The sequence below is a fragment of the Lipotes vexillifer genome, unplaced genomic scaffold (genome assembly GCF_000442215.2).
Source record: "Lipotes vexillifer unplaced genomic scaffold, Lipotes_vexillifer_v1.1 scaffold90, whole genome shotgun sequence".
Classification (NCBI taxonomy): domain Eukaryota; kingdom Metazoa; phylum Chordata; class Mammalia; order Artiodactyla; family Lipotidae; genus Lipotes; species Lipotes vexillifer.
In genome coordinates this window covers 5,732,350-5,747,058 of record NW_006782310.1, presented here as the reverse complement: position 1 = coordinate 5,747,058, position 14,709 = coordinate 5,732,350, and the positions used below count along the sequence as shown (strand labels likewise).

Sequence of the window (14,709 nt, the reverse complement as noted above, 5' to 3'; positions counted from 1 at the left end):
TTTCATTGTATGTACGACATAATCTAAAGTCTGACCACCAGGCACTTCCTGAAAACATGGTTTTAAAATTTTCTCATGATTAAGTCAAAATGAAAATTCAAAAGTATCTCCTTTTTTTTTTTTTTTGCGGTAGGCGGGCCTCTCACTGATGTGGCCCCCTCCTGTTGTGCAGCACAGGCTCCGCACACGCAGGCTCAGCGGCCATGGCTCATGGGTCCAGCCGCTCCGCGGCATGTGGCATCTTCCCGGACCGGGGCATGAACCCGTGTGCCCTGCATTGGCAGGCGGACTCTCAACCACTGCGCCACCAGGGAAGCCCCCCAAAGTATCTCCTTTTGAGAGTATACTTTCTCCATACCTGTGACCAAGAGCTTCTTCCTAGTATTTGTAATTTTTTTAGTTTTGCTCCTCAAGGTTGAGGTTAAGAGAGGCAGTGTTAACTATGACTGGTCTCTAGGGAAACCTCCAAGAATCACTCTTTTAAACATAAAACACTACCCTTTAGAAAGTTTTATTTTCCCCTCACTTCAGCAGTAGATAGAAAAAGGGCTAGGCCTCCTTATCTAGATGTCTTTAAACTCCCTAATGACTATTTCTTGGCTCTCAGTCTATATCCTTAACTACCGGCAATTGAAAAGTCCCTCAGCCTCTCCTCCACTACCCTTGGCCAACGTTTTTGTGCCCTTTAACTCCTGTCATAGAGACAGAGGGAGTGGAAACGCCAAGAAGAAAGTCAGAAATCTGATCTTCATGTTACAATTTTCTCTAGCCCGACCATGAGAGCATTAGGAAAGTGCCACCTTAAAAACTGCCTGCCCTTTTTCAAAGTGGCAAAACAAATCCAGATAAAAAGATTAGCTTCCACCTTCCTCTGCCTCATTTTATAGCACAGGTTTTCAGAAAACAGAACAAAAGAACATATTTCAAGTTAGAATACAAATAAACCATTCATACTGTTGTTCTTTCTTATAAATATTGTGACTTCAAAAAAAAAAGGGAGGGTATGTTAAAAGTCTAAGCTATGCCACATTCCAGCAAAATTATTATTTTCTTTTCTTTTTACTTTTCCGTATGTCCAAACTTGAGGTTTAAAAATGGAGTTTTCTTAGCCAAAACTCTTAACCCATCTGAGACAGGTGTCTCTAGGTTGAACAGAACAGTGTTCTTTAGAAGGTTTACAGAAAACCATTCAAAACCTGTTACTATTCAAAGGGAGAGGATAACCCTTTAGTTAGTACATTATCCATGTTTTAATAATAATATGAATGACTCTGACACTCTATATAGTTTTTTCTATAACGTTTTAATACAAAAGCTATCCTCATACATTTAAATTCATTTGGATATGAAAAAGACATCCAATGTCACTTGCTAGAGGGCAAGAAGTTAAGTCTTCAGAACTTGTTTCACATCACAACTGGCAGGGTTCTGAACTTTCATTTAATTATATAATATATACTATTTGATGATATGTATATAAATGTTAATATGCAAACACTCTCATATATTCTTACGTGATTAATACATATATACAAACACAAAATCATGCTAAATGTTCCAGTTTTCTCCAGTTAAAAGCTGTTACAATTTGCCAAGACACTTTCATTACTCTAAAACTCTAAACATGAGTTAGAAGAGGCTTATGAGTAAAAAAAAAAAAAAAAAAGAGCCCACCTGATCTTCATTAAGTAACAAGAGCAGTGGGTTTTCTTTATCACTCCTGCTGTGCTTTCATACAACAAGGAGCTTCCCTCCTGACCCAGAGCCTGCTTCATGTAATCATTCCTGACCTCTGGGCCCCAGGAACAGAAGAGGAAAGGGAAACAGGGAAGTAAATGAAGCCAACTCAATCACATGCTGTAACTGTAGGTCTAAAGACAATGATGTACACAGTGAGACAAAGTAAAAGGCAGATAACTCTTCTGACATCTTGCTGATCCATTAAAGACAAGAAAAGGTAAGAAAAACGATGCTTACCTGTTGTTCCTGAATTTTAGCAGCACCAAGTTCTGAGAGAGACACAGTGAGCTTCTCCTGCTGTTCTGATAGATATTTCTGATAGAGGCTTAGAAGTTCTTGGCATTCTTTATACTGTAGTTGAAGAGGTGAGATTGCAAATTAAGGGAAAAAGCTAATAAATGGATTTAAACTGAATATATCGGTATTGTTTTTCAGATTTCAACAAACAAAATAGAGACAGAAATGTAACCATACTTGGTGAGAGTGCAGGTAAGCTACAGTCTTCAGATGAACACAGCATATGTATCCCCCTCAAAATCATGAAACAATAATTCACAGGGAGTAACAATGTTTATCCTTATTAAAATTTTTCTTTCTCAAGTCTTTAAATTTGATAAAAACAAACATATGCACAAGAATGAAGGTGGACCCCCATCTCACACCATATATAAAACTACCTGAAAATGGATCACTGACCTAAATTTAATAGCTAAAACTATAAACTTTATAAAAGCAAATCTTTGTGACCTTGGATTAGGCAATGGTCACCTAAAAGCACAGCAATGAAGAACAAATAAATAAACTGGATTTCAAACTTTAAAACTTTGTGCTTTAAAGGACACTATTAAGAAACTGAAAAGACAACCTCCAGAATGAGAGAAAATATTTGCAAATCATACAAATGATAAAGGTCTGGTATCCATATATATGTAAAGATGTTATATGACTCAACAATAAAAACTATTACCTAATTAAAAATGGGCAAAGGACTTGAATAGACATTTCCCAAAAGAAAATATACAAATGGCCAAGCAGCACAAGAAAAGATGCTTTACATTGTTATCCATTAGCTACTAGGAAATGCAAATCAAAATCACAGTGAGATACCACTTTGCATTTACTAGGATGGCTATAATCAAAAAGACTGACAATAACAAGCACTGGCAAGAATATGGTGAAATTAGAACCCTCCCACATAGCTGATGGGAATGTAAAATGCTGCTGCTTTGGAAAATAATTTAGCAGTGCCTCAAAAAGTTAGACACAGAGTTACCATATGACCCACAATTCTACTCCAATTCCCCAAGAGGACTGAAAATATAGGTTCACATTAAAAACTTATACATGCATATTCAGAGCAACATTATCCATAACAGTGAAAAAGTGAAAACAATCCAAATGTCTATCAAGTGACAAATGGATAAACAAAATGTGGTATACCTATAAAATGGAATATTATTCAGCCATAAAAAGAAACAAAGTATCCCTACATTCTACTATATGAGTAAAACTTGAATATATTATATGCTAAAGCCAGACACAAAAGGCTACAAATTCTATGTATGTTGTTTTTAAAATACCTCTTCCAATGAGCCAGGGAAAAGAATACTTAGTTCTAAGTATACCAGATCACAAGTAAGAGTTACATTCATCCATGTTCACTTTCTGTCCTCTTCTCTAATTTTCTGAAGTACCCATTATGTGAGAAAAGCTAAATGGGGAAAAAAAGAGAAATGTCCAGAATAGGCAAATCCATATAGATAGAAAGTATATTAGTGGTTGCCAAAAGATGGAGAAGGGACATAGGGAGCACTTGCTGATGGGTATGCGTTTTATGGGGGAGGCAATGAACATGATCTGGAACTAGAAGGCTGTCTTTGCACACCTTTGGGAATATACTCAAAACCATTGAATTCTATACTTCCAAAGGGTGATTTTTATTGTATGTGAATTATATCTCAATAAAGCTGTCACTAAAAAATTCAGGGTAGAAGTGATCATACTCTTCTGGTCAAAGTAATTGCTGCCTAATTTACATAGGAGGTTCTAACTATATTAAACATAACAGGATTATGATTAGATTTTTGTCCTATTTGTTTGGTTTTGCATAATGTCAATATTTCATTTATAAAAGCATCATCAGGAAATTTTCTGCCCATATACCTCCCTACATGTTTTACAGTCTAGTATGAAGAACACAGCAGCCTAACTTGGGGTACCCTCTCCCACAGCTCCTCAAATTTGCAAAGTGCTCAGAAAGAAGATACTAAACTGCACAGATCAGGTGTCTGGAAGACAGGGAGTTCTATCCAAGGGAGAGTTCTCTGTTCCTTATTTCTCACTGTGGTAATTTCTTCCCAAGGCTCATTCTTCTCTCAGATCATTTCTGAATCTCCCCAACACCTAATTATATATGCTGTTGTATCAAAATTACTGTCCAATAAGATTATTCTGTATAAATACTTTTATAACAGGTCATCATGATTAAGTGTGGGAATAGTATTTCTTAAGTGTCAAAAATGGTGACTGGCTTCAGTGTTCTTAACATTTTCATAACCGTATCATTGCTTCTGGGCAGATTCCTATTCTAATAACTTTTGCCAATCCTGACTGAATAAATAACCAATTGCTTCATTATTCTCATTGTTAACCTTTAACAAAAACCAGAGATGGCTTGTAGAAGAGGAGCTGGTTCATAATGAAAGGATAGATTACTAAGCCAAAAAACACATTAAGTAGAAGAGCATGTTTAATACTCAGCATCTTAAAAACAACCACAACAATACAATGAACAGTGGTCTAGATAAGCTAATATGTTTTCAAAACCAATCTATATCAGACCAGGTTGGTTTTACATCTCCATGCTTTTCCTCAGCAAGCTCAAAAAGACAGGAATGATTTGTGGCGGTCCCAAGAGCCTCTGCCAGCTATGATGTATATAAAAAGAATTTTTTATTCTATCTGTTACCATAGGCAATAATGTCTGTAATAGGTGAACATATTAGCCTGGACACAGAATATGAATTTGTCTCAAAAAAGCCAGCACAATTATACAGTCTAAGAGTTAAATGTCAGCATTTGAAGACAAATTATAGGCAAATTCATTTAAACACATGCTATGTGGCAGAATATAAAAACAAGCAGTCCTATCTTTATCAATTTTTTATATCTGTATTGATTCACCAGATTTTGAAATGCCCTCCCCTTTCCTGTAAAATCCAAAATATATGTACATGCAAAACAGTAATTTTCCTTCCTCCTTAGCACAATGAGACTTCAACCCTCCATCTGGAGAGAGAGATTTATGTTAGGAAAATGTAAGTAAAATACCTTCTTAACTGATTTGGGGGAGGGAGTACAGTGAGAAAGAAGACATATTTAACTCAAGCCTGGCCAACTGACAGAAAAGAATGCAACAGATGTAGGAAATTGAACCTAAGGGAAGGTGTGCACCAACCATGATGTGAACCTAGCATACTGCTGGTCTGCCCAACGACCATTCAAAAACTGAGAGAAACTGCAGTCATCACAGCCTCATCAAAGAAAGCAAGCTTCGTAAGATAACAGAAATAAATATAAATTAATATTGAGCAACATCACATCAAAACCTAAACATATCAAATTAATTAGCTGAAATGGATGTTGGAAATGGTCATTTTGCAAAGCTTAAAGCCTTAACTCCAAAATGCATTATATAGAAAAATAAAACTAAGGATTGAAGCAGAATGAATAGGGAGATGAAAGAATAAAAACTGTGAGAAAAATCAGGGGTGGAAGTAGAAGGACCAGAAGACAGAATATACTAGTAGTATGCTGCCCAAGTGATTGTCTTAAACTGGAAGAATTCCTCTGGTGGAGCAGAGACCACTCCCATCACCCCATCCCACCCTTGCCTCAGGTATTTAGGACACTTGAATCTGGTAGTTTACTATGTAAATCCTGATCTAATACAGAATGAAATTAAGAAAGGTCTCCATGAGAGGAGAAAAGGGAGAATAATCATTTTTTTTAAAACAACTCCATTTTGGGAATCAACTCCTCAGAAAAATGGCTGATCCCCATTCTGGGGGAGGGAAAGTACAAAGTGAGCTCGAAATTCTTGTTATTTTAATGTAAGAAAGTGTTTAAAGACGAATAGATGAGGGCTCATCAAAAGGAATAGCAGCAACCCTGAAGGGGACTCAGCCAAATTTGGGACAATTTGAGCACCAAAAGGAATGACTCTAATTAATAGCAAATTAAATAAATAAAAATCTACCAGTTCATAGTGATACTTCAAAAGAAGGGAAGAGTGAAAGTGGAAAAAATTGAAGTTCTTCTTTATAGAAAAATGCTAATTATTTAGAAGGAATGGTCAAATTTTTAAAATCACCACTTTGCAATCCCCAATGTAATAACTAATTCAGGTGAGGATCATTAATTGATATTAAAACCAGTATGTAAAAGGTTAATAAATAAGATATTCATAAGGTGTCAAGATTAGTTATTTATAGCAAAGAAGAAAATGTACCTTTGAATGGTAAAACCTGGTAGTCATCACCTAAACAAAGTAAATTAATGTAGGATTACTAATAGTGAAAAAACCAGACATTATGTACCTCTTAATGTCTGAAGCAGGCAACATCACCTAAGAAATACTCTTGCCAAGAATGTTTTACCTGAATCAAATGAAATCTGTAAATCTAACTCCCACTGCACAGGAATTAAAAGAAATAAAGGAACAAATTACATTATACCACAAGGAAACAATCAGACAAATCCATAATGTGGGAGATTTTGCAAAGCACTTGACCTGAACTCTTCAAAAAGTAAAGTCATGGGGGAAAAAAGTGGGTAGGCCAATTTTAGATTAAGAGAGCAAAGATGCAACCAAATGTAAGCCATGAATCAGACTGAATCCTGGCTCAGGAAGAGAAACAGCTATAAAAGACATTCTTGGGACAACTAGGGGAACTGGAATAGGGACTCAATACCAGTTGATATTATAGAATTACTGCTTATTGTCTTAGGTATCATAATGTGGCTTATAAAGATTCTTATGAATGTGAAGTACTTAGGGGTGACATATGACACCTGCCACTTTAAAGTAGTTAAAAAATAAGCAAAATAAATTTTATATATGTAAGTAAATAAATTTATTTACTTATATAAATATATTTATAATATAAATTAAACATAAATATGTATATAGATTTGTGTATATATATATATAGATATATGAGGAGGCAAAGCAAATAGAGCAAAATGTCAACAACTGTGGAATCTAGGTAGCAGGTATATGGTGGTTCATTGCACTATTCTGTCAACTTTTCTATATATTTGGAAACTGTCATAATAAAAATTGTAAAAATCCCTTTTTTGTTTTTGTTTGTGCTTTCTTCTTTCTACTATTATTTAGTCACTTCTTGTCTTCCTACTCCCACCATAAGTTATCATGAAAGAAGCAGAAACCTAAACATCAGGTCAGACTCATAAGAGCTCTACAACTCCATTTATCCGTGGTCATTAAGTCAGGTGACTAACCCTTAGTATGGTCTAATGATACACTAACTGGAACCTGTCATTTGAGCGAAGAATAGGCACATCAATGGCAGCAAAAGGCCATATAAAAAAGGCCCATTAAGGTTTCTTCCAGTTATTTAACAAAGGTACTAAGGTAGAATGAGTAAAAGCGCAGACTTAGGTGTCATCCAACACTCTTGGCTCAAATCTTAATTCTGGTACTTAGTAATGATATAACTTTGACAAGAAACTTCTCTGACACCCTCACCTGGGAATAATAATACCTACCTCACTTCACAGGGCAACTATGAATATGAATGAGCTAATAAAAGAAAAGAATTTAGCATAGGGCAGAGCACAAGCATAACATTCAATAGACTTTTTACATCAAGGGAACAAGAGATAACAAGTGCTGGTGAGGATGTGGAGAAAAGAGAACCCTTGAAAACCACTGATGGGAATGTAAATTGGGGAAGCCACTATGAAAAACAGTACAGAGGTTCCCCCAAAAATTAAAAATATGATCCAGCAATTCCACTTCTGGGTATATACCTGAAGGAAATGAAATCACTATCTTGAAGAGATATCTACACCCTCATGTTCATTGCAGCATTATTTACAACAGCCAAGACATGTAAACAACCTAAGTGTCTGTCAACAGATGAATGGATTAAAATGTTATACACAAACACACACACACACATATACATATATATGATGCAATATTATGCAGTCTTAAAAAAGAAGGAAGTCTTCCCATTTGTAACAGCATGGATAAAAACTTGAGGGCATTATGCTAAGGGAAATAAATCAGACAGGGAAAGAAAAATACTGCATAATCTCACTTATATGTAGAATCTAAAGAAACTGAACTCATAGAAACGGAGAGGAGACTGGTGGTTGCCAATGGCTCAGGAGGGTGGGGGAAATGGGTGAGCGTGGTCAAAGTATACAAACGTACAGTTTCAGAATGAATAAGCTCTACAGAATATAATGTACAACATGGTGACTACAGTTAACAACACTGTATTGTATACTTGAAAGTTGCTAAGAAAGTACATCTTAAATGTTCTCAAAACACACACACACAGGGCCTCCCTGGTGGCGCAGTGGTTGAGAGTCCGCCTGCCGATGCAGGGGACGCGGGTTCGTGCCCCGGTCTGGGAGGATCCCACATGCCGCGGAGCGGCTGGGCCCGTGAGCCATGGCCGCTGAGCTTGCGCGTCTGGCAACGGGAAAGGCCACGACAGTGAGAGGCCCACATATCGCAAAAAAAAAAAAAAAAAAACACACACACATGTAATAGGTGTGTTAACTAATCTTATTGTGGTAATCATTTCACAATATATACATATTACACCTGAAACTTACATAATGTTATATGCCGAATACATCTAAATAAAGCTGAGATAAAAAAGACATCAAAGGGTTTAGAGAAAGATTTAAATAAATAAGGATAACATGTTCTGGGAGAGACATTTAAACAAAGGGTACAATGGATTTTTTTAAATGGGGGTAAGTAGTCACTTTGACAACACTGAGGGGAAGTCAGAAAATGCTTCAGAGAAGATGTGACCCTAGAAATGAATTCTGGAAGAGGAGTTTACAGATGCACTGGGTAGGAAGGGAAGGGAGTACCCTTGGCTGAAAGGTCATCAGGAGCAAAGGCATGGAGAAATGAAACAGATTTGCACATTAAGGGAACTGCAAATAGGACAGTATGGATGGTCAACTGGTGGTGAGTAGGGAGAATGAGTGAAGAGGCTGCAGAGACAAACAGGGGCCAGATCTTGAATGTTACACTAAGTTGTTTGGATTTTATTTCTATAAATCCCATTGATGTCTTACAACCAATTTGTATGCTGTAAAGATACCTTTGGTCAGAATGTGAAGGGTGGAGTGGAGAGCTTGAAGAGAGAATGAAAGCAACCAATTAGAAAATGGCTATAACAGTCTAAAGCTAGAGATGAGAGGGGTCTGAATTGAAGTAATAATGGAAGGAATTAGGTGACTGAGTTGAAGAGGGAAATTTAAGACAATGTCAAGTTATAAATTGGGTAGCAAGATGTATGACCAGTTGTATGATGCACAGTTCCATTTACCAAGACAGGGAATGCAGAACAAAGAAAAGGTATGGGGGAAGGGGTGCAGCTTTAGACACACTGAGTTGGAGATGCTTGGGGAGCATTTAGTTGAGATGGCCAATTGGGACATTTGAATCCCTAGGCCTGGAATTCAAAGAAGAGGTCTCATTAGAAACAGAGATTTGGGAGTTAATCACTTTGTAAGTGGTGGCTAAAGACACAAAAGTGTTTAACATTGTCTAGGAAAGTATTCAGTTTTGTTGTTTTGTTCATTCTTTCATTCATTCAACAAATAAGCACCGTTAGGCCAGGAATATTTGTTTTGTTTACTGCTGAATTCCTTAGCTTACATAATAGGAGCTCAATAAATACTGAATAATATTTACTGAGTACATTAACACCAGAGACTGTGCCAGGTGCTAGACATACAATGATGAACAAGACCAACACTGTCTCCGGCAGGGAGCTTACCATCCAGCAAGGAAGGTGGATAATCAAGCACATACTTAAGATAACAAATGATGAAAGCAATAGCGAGAACATTAATGTAGTTCTATGCAAGCACTTCCTAAGGGGACCCAGGTGATGGAGGAGCCAGGGAAAGCCTCTTGGAGAAAAAAATGTTCAAACTGAGAGAAGAGAAAAGGGCCAATGTAACAACATGTAAAGGGCAGGCAGAGAGGAGGAATCAATAGAAAGATGTAGTCAACTGTGCCCAGTGGTGCAGAGGCCACACTAGTTAAAGATGACATTGAGGAGGCTACAGTGACCCTTGCCAGAACACAAGTTTGTTCACCATTTCCCCCACTGTTTGGCTAGATCCTGTTTTCCCATCAGAGAGAAGCTCCTGGACAGAAAGAGCTATTTTATTCAGGGTCCCTCGAGGTAAAAACAGCTGACCATGTGCCTCCCACTCTCACGCAGTCCATTAGTCATGAGGCTCTCAGGGGATCTAGAACTCAAAGAGCTTCACTAGGGCAGGTCCTACTTTTACTCTGAACACCTACATACTACTTAATATATAAAGACAGCACATACTCTATATTCTGCTTCAAATGTTTTGCCTACCCCCAGTCCTACGCAATTCCTACTTATCCTTTCAAATTTAGCTTTATGTCAGCTCTTCCTCCTAACTTTGACCTCCATGCAGAATTAAGCATTTCATTATAGTAAATAGCATATAGCTAAAATTATTTGATTATATTACTATCACCTGAAGTGGCCTGTGAGTTCCTGAAATCATAGTATATTAATCTTGATCTCTCTCTATCACAGCAGGCACTTTAAAAATGAGAAATGAATAAAGGAATAAAAGTAAAGGAGCGCCTACTGAATTTCATGTGAGGTTTGGATTTGGAATCAAAGCAAACCAAAGATAGGCTATGTGGTCTTTAGCCAAGAAGACACCTAAAAATACCAATTCATTAAAAATTTTAAATTGTTCTAACCTCACAGATTTTCCTCTCTTGAAGCAAATAAAGTTTCTGATCATGTTATATTTCTTACTGCACAATCATTTCCTTTTTTCCCTTTTCAAAAAAAGAACATATTTTCTGAGATACACAGTGAGGTCCAAATTATATATCTAGTTTGGCACTCAATGACAATATGTGCAGTTGAAAACAGATTATTGGTAAAAGAAAAACTAATACCAAGATGAATTGACTAGCAGAGCTAGAGAAGAATTTCATATGAATGTTTATACTCTTTTATTAAGTTGTGATCTGTACTGGGGTACAAACCACTGATACAAGTCTGAAATTATCCATTTAATTAAAAGAGAAATTTATGGGAAATTTCCGGACAACAGTAACCTGTTGGGAAGGGAAACAAATCTCCAAATCAAACAGGGGAAAACTCAATGTTCTGGGAACTTCTTATGGGAAGAAGAGGTAAATGCCTCACCCATTTTCTTCTGGACTCTACTCATTCTGTTTGGATAATAGCAACAAAACAAGAAGCCATGGAAAGATACCTAATTAGAATATATAACTAGTTTTATAAGAGTTTTCTAAGCCTTACGGTCTTTACCTTGTTTCTTGCAGCATCACAGAACAACATGGGGCAGAAACAGACTTGGAACTAAGATGCTTTACATCGTGTATTTTGCTCAGATCACTGAACCCTGAGGTTTTCCAGGAAACCAGCTATACAATGGAGACACAATATTTCTTTCTCCAACTTTAAAGGCAAGGACCCTTATTTAAAAGTTCACATGCAGATATCTTAAAAAGCAGGCTATCAATGTACCAGGTTGATTAGAATTTTGAATTCTTTATACTAGTTTCCTTTCCACATAACACTCTTAAGGATATACATTTTTTCAAGCATTCATGGTAGATGTTAAAGACAAGGTTACAAAAACATTTCTAATGAAAGTCATGCATTTTATCTTGCTTCTAACCTGCCTAAAAATATATCTTTTGCGTAAGGATCCCTGTTTCAGCTAGACCTGAAGTATTTTCTCCATTTGGAAGGCTGCTTTAAATCAATACAACCTTTTTTTTTAACATCTTTATTGGAATATAATTGCTTTACAATGGTGTGTTAGTTTCTGATGCATAACAAAGTGAATCAGATATGCATATACATATATCCCCATATCTTCTTCCTCTTGCGTCTCCCTCCCACCCTCCCCATAGCACTCCTCTAGGTGGAGACAAAGCACCAAGTTGATCTCCCTGTGCTATGCGGCTGCTTCCCTCTAGCTAGCTATTTTACATTTGGTAGTGTATGTATGTCTATGCCACTCTCTCACTTAGTCCCAGCTTACCCTTCCCCCTCCCTGTGTCCTCAAGTCCATGCTCTACGTCTACATCTTTATTTTTGTCCTGCCCCCAGGTTCTTCAGACTCATTTGGTCTTTTTTTTAGATTCCATATATATGTGTTAGCATATGGTACTTGTTTTTCTCTTTCTGACATACTTCACTCTGTATGACAGACTCTAGGTCCATCCACCTCATTACAAATAACTCAATTTTGTTTCTTTTTATGTCTGAGTAATATTCCATTGTATACATGTGCCACACCTTCTTTATCCATTCATCTGTCAATGGGCATTTAGGTTGCTTCCATGTCCTGGCTATTGTAAATAGAGCTGCAATGAACATCATGATACATGACTCTTTTTTTTTTTTTTTTTTGTGGTATGTGGGCCTCTCGCTGTTGTGGCCTCTACCATTGCGGAGCACAGGCTCTGGACGCGCAGACTCAGCGGCCATGGCTCTTGGGCCCAGCAGCTTCGTGGCATGTGGGATCTTCCCGGGCCGGGGCACGAACCCGTGTCCCCTGCATCGGCAGGCGGACTCTCAACCACTGCGCCACCAGGGAAGCCCTACATGACTCTTTTTGAATTATGTTTTTTCTTAGGGTATATGCCCAGTAGTGGGATTGCTGGGTCATATGGTAGTTCTATTTTTAGTTTTTTAAGGGACCTCCAAACTGTTCTCCATAGTCGCTGTATCAATTTACATGTCCACCAACAGTGCAAGAGGGTTCCTTTTCTCCACACCCTCTCCAGCATTTATTGTTTCGAGATTTTTTTGATGACAGCCATTCTGACCAGTGTGAGGTGATACCTCATTGTAGTTTTGATTTGCATTTCTCTAACGATTAGTGATGTTGAACATCCTTTCATGTGTTTGTTGGCCATCTGTATGTCTTCTTTGGAGAAATGTCTATTCACGTCTTCTGGCCATTTCTGGATTGGGTTGTTTGTTTTTTGGATATTGAGCTGCACGAGCTGCTTGTATATTTGGAGATTAATCCTTTGTCAGTTGCTTCATTTGCAAATATTTTCTCCCATTCTGAGGGTTGTCTTTTCGTCTTCTTTATGGTTTTGTTTGCTGTGCAAAAGCTTTTAAGTTTCATTAGGTCCCATTTGTTTATTTTTGTTTTCATTTCCATTTCTCTAGGACGTGGGTCAAAAAGGATCTTGCTGTGATTTATGTCATAGAGTGTTCTGCCTATGTTTCTGTCTAAGAGTTTTATAGTGTCTGGCCTTCCATTTAGCTCTTTAATCCATTTAGAGTTTAATTTTTTGTATGGTGTTAGGAGGTTTTCTAATTTCATTCTTTTACATGTAGCTGTGCAGTTTTCCCAGCACCACTTATTGAAGAGGGTGTCTTTTCTCCATTGTATATTCTTCCCTCCTTTATCAAAGATAAGGTAACCATATGCACATGGGTTTATCTCTGGGCTTTCATCCTGCTCCATTGATCTGTATTTCTGTTTCTGTGCTGGTACCATACTGTCTGGATTACTGTAGCTTTGTAGTATAGTCTGAAGTCAGGGAGCCTGATTCCTCCATCTCTGTTTTTCTTTCTCAAGATTGCTTTGGCTATTCAGGGTCTTTGGTGTTTCCATACAAATTGTGAAATTTTTTGTTCAAGTTCTGTGACAAATGCCAGTGGTAGTCTGATAGGGATTGCATTGAATCTGTAGATTGCTTTGGGTAGTAGAGTCATTTTTACAATGTTGATTCTTCCAATCCAAGAACATGGTATATCTCTCCATCTGCTGGTATCATCTTTAATTTCTTTCATCAGTGTCATAGTTTTCTGCATACAGGCCTTTTGTCTCCTTTGGTAGGTTTATTCCTAGGTATTTTATTCTTTTTGTTGCAATGGTAAGTGGGAATGCTTCCTTAATTTCTCTTTCAGATATTTCATCATTAGTGTGTAGGAATGCAAGAGATTTCTGTGCATTAATTTTGTATCCTGCAAATTTACCAAATTCATTGATTAGCTTTAGTAGTTTTCTGGTAGAGTCTTTAGGATTCTCTATGTATAGTATCATGTCATCTACAAACAGTGACAGCTTTACTTCTTCTTTTTCGATTTGGATTCCTTTTATTTCTTTTTCTTCTCTGATTTCTGTGGCTAAAACTTCCAAGATTATGTTGAATAATAGTGGTGATAGGGGGCAACTGTGTCTTGTTCCTGATCTTAGTGGAAATGCTTTCAGTTTTTCACCATTGAGAATGATGTTGGCTGTGGGTTTGTCATATATGGCCTTTATTATGTTGAGGTAAGTCCCCTCTATGTCTGCTTTCTGGAGGGTTTTTATCATGGGTGTTGAATTTTGTCAAAAGCTTTCTCTGCATCTATTGAGATGATCATATAGTTTTTATTATTCAATTTGTTAATATGGTGTATCACACTGACTGATTTCCATATATTGAAGAATCCTTGCATTCCTGGGATACACACCACTTGATCATGGTGTATGATCCTTTTAATGCGCTGTTGGATTCTATTTGCTAGTATTTTGTTGAGGATTTCTGCATCTATGTTCATCAGTGATACTGGCCTGTAGTTTTCTTTTTTCGTGATGTCTTTGTCTGGTTTTGGTATCAGGATGATAGTGGCCTCATAGAATTAG

General features: G+C 37.2%; 1 protein-coding gene across 1 annotated transcript in view; it reads right to left on the bottom strand.

Annotated features, from left to right (window-relative positions):
- KIAA1328 (KIAA1328 ortholog) overlaps window positions 1–14,709 on the bottom strand; it is a 382,563-nt gene that overhangs the window by 242,929 nt on the left and 124,925 nt on the right. The window contains exon 6 of the mRNA XM_007455220.1: window positions 1,978–2,105. Coding sequence (XP_007455282.1) covers window positions 1,978–2,105 — 128 coding nt within the window. The remainder of the gene's footprint in view (window positions 1–1,977; window positions 2,106–14,709) is intronic.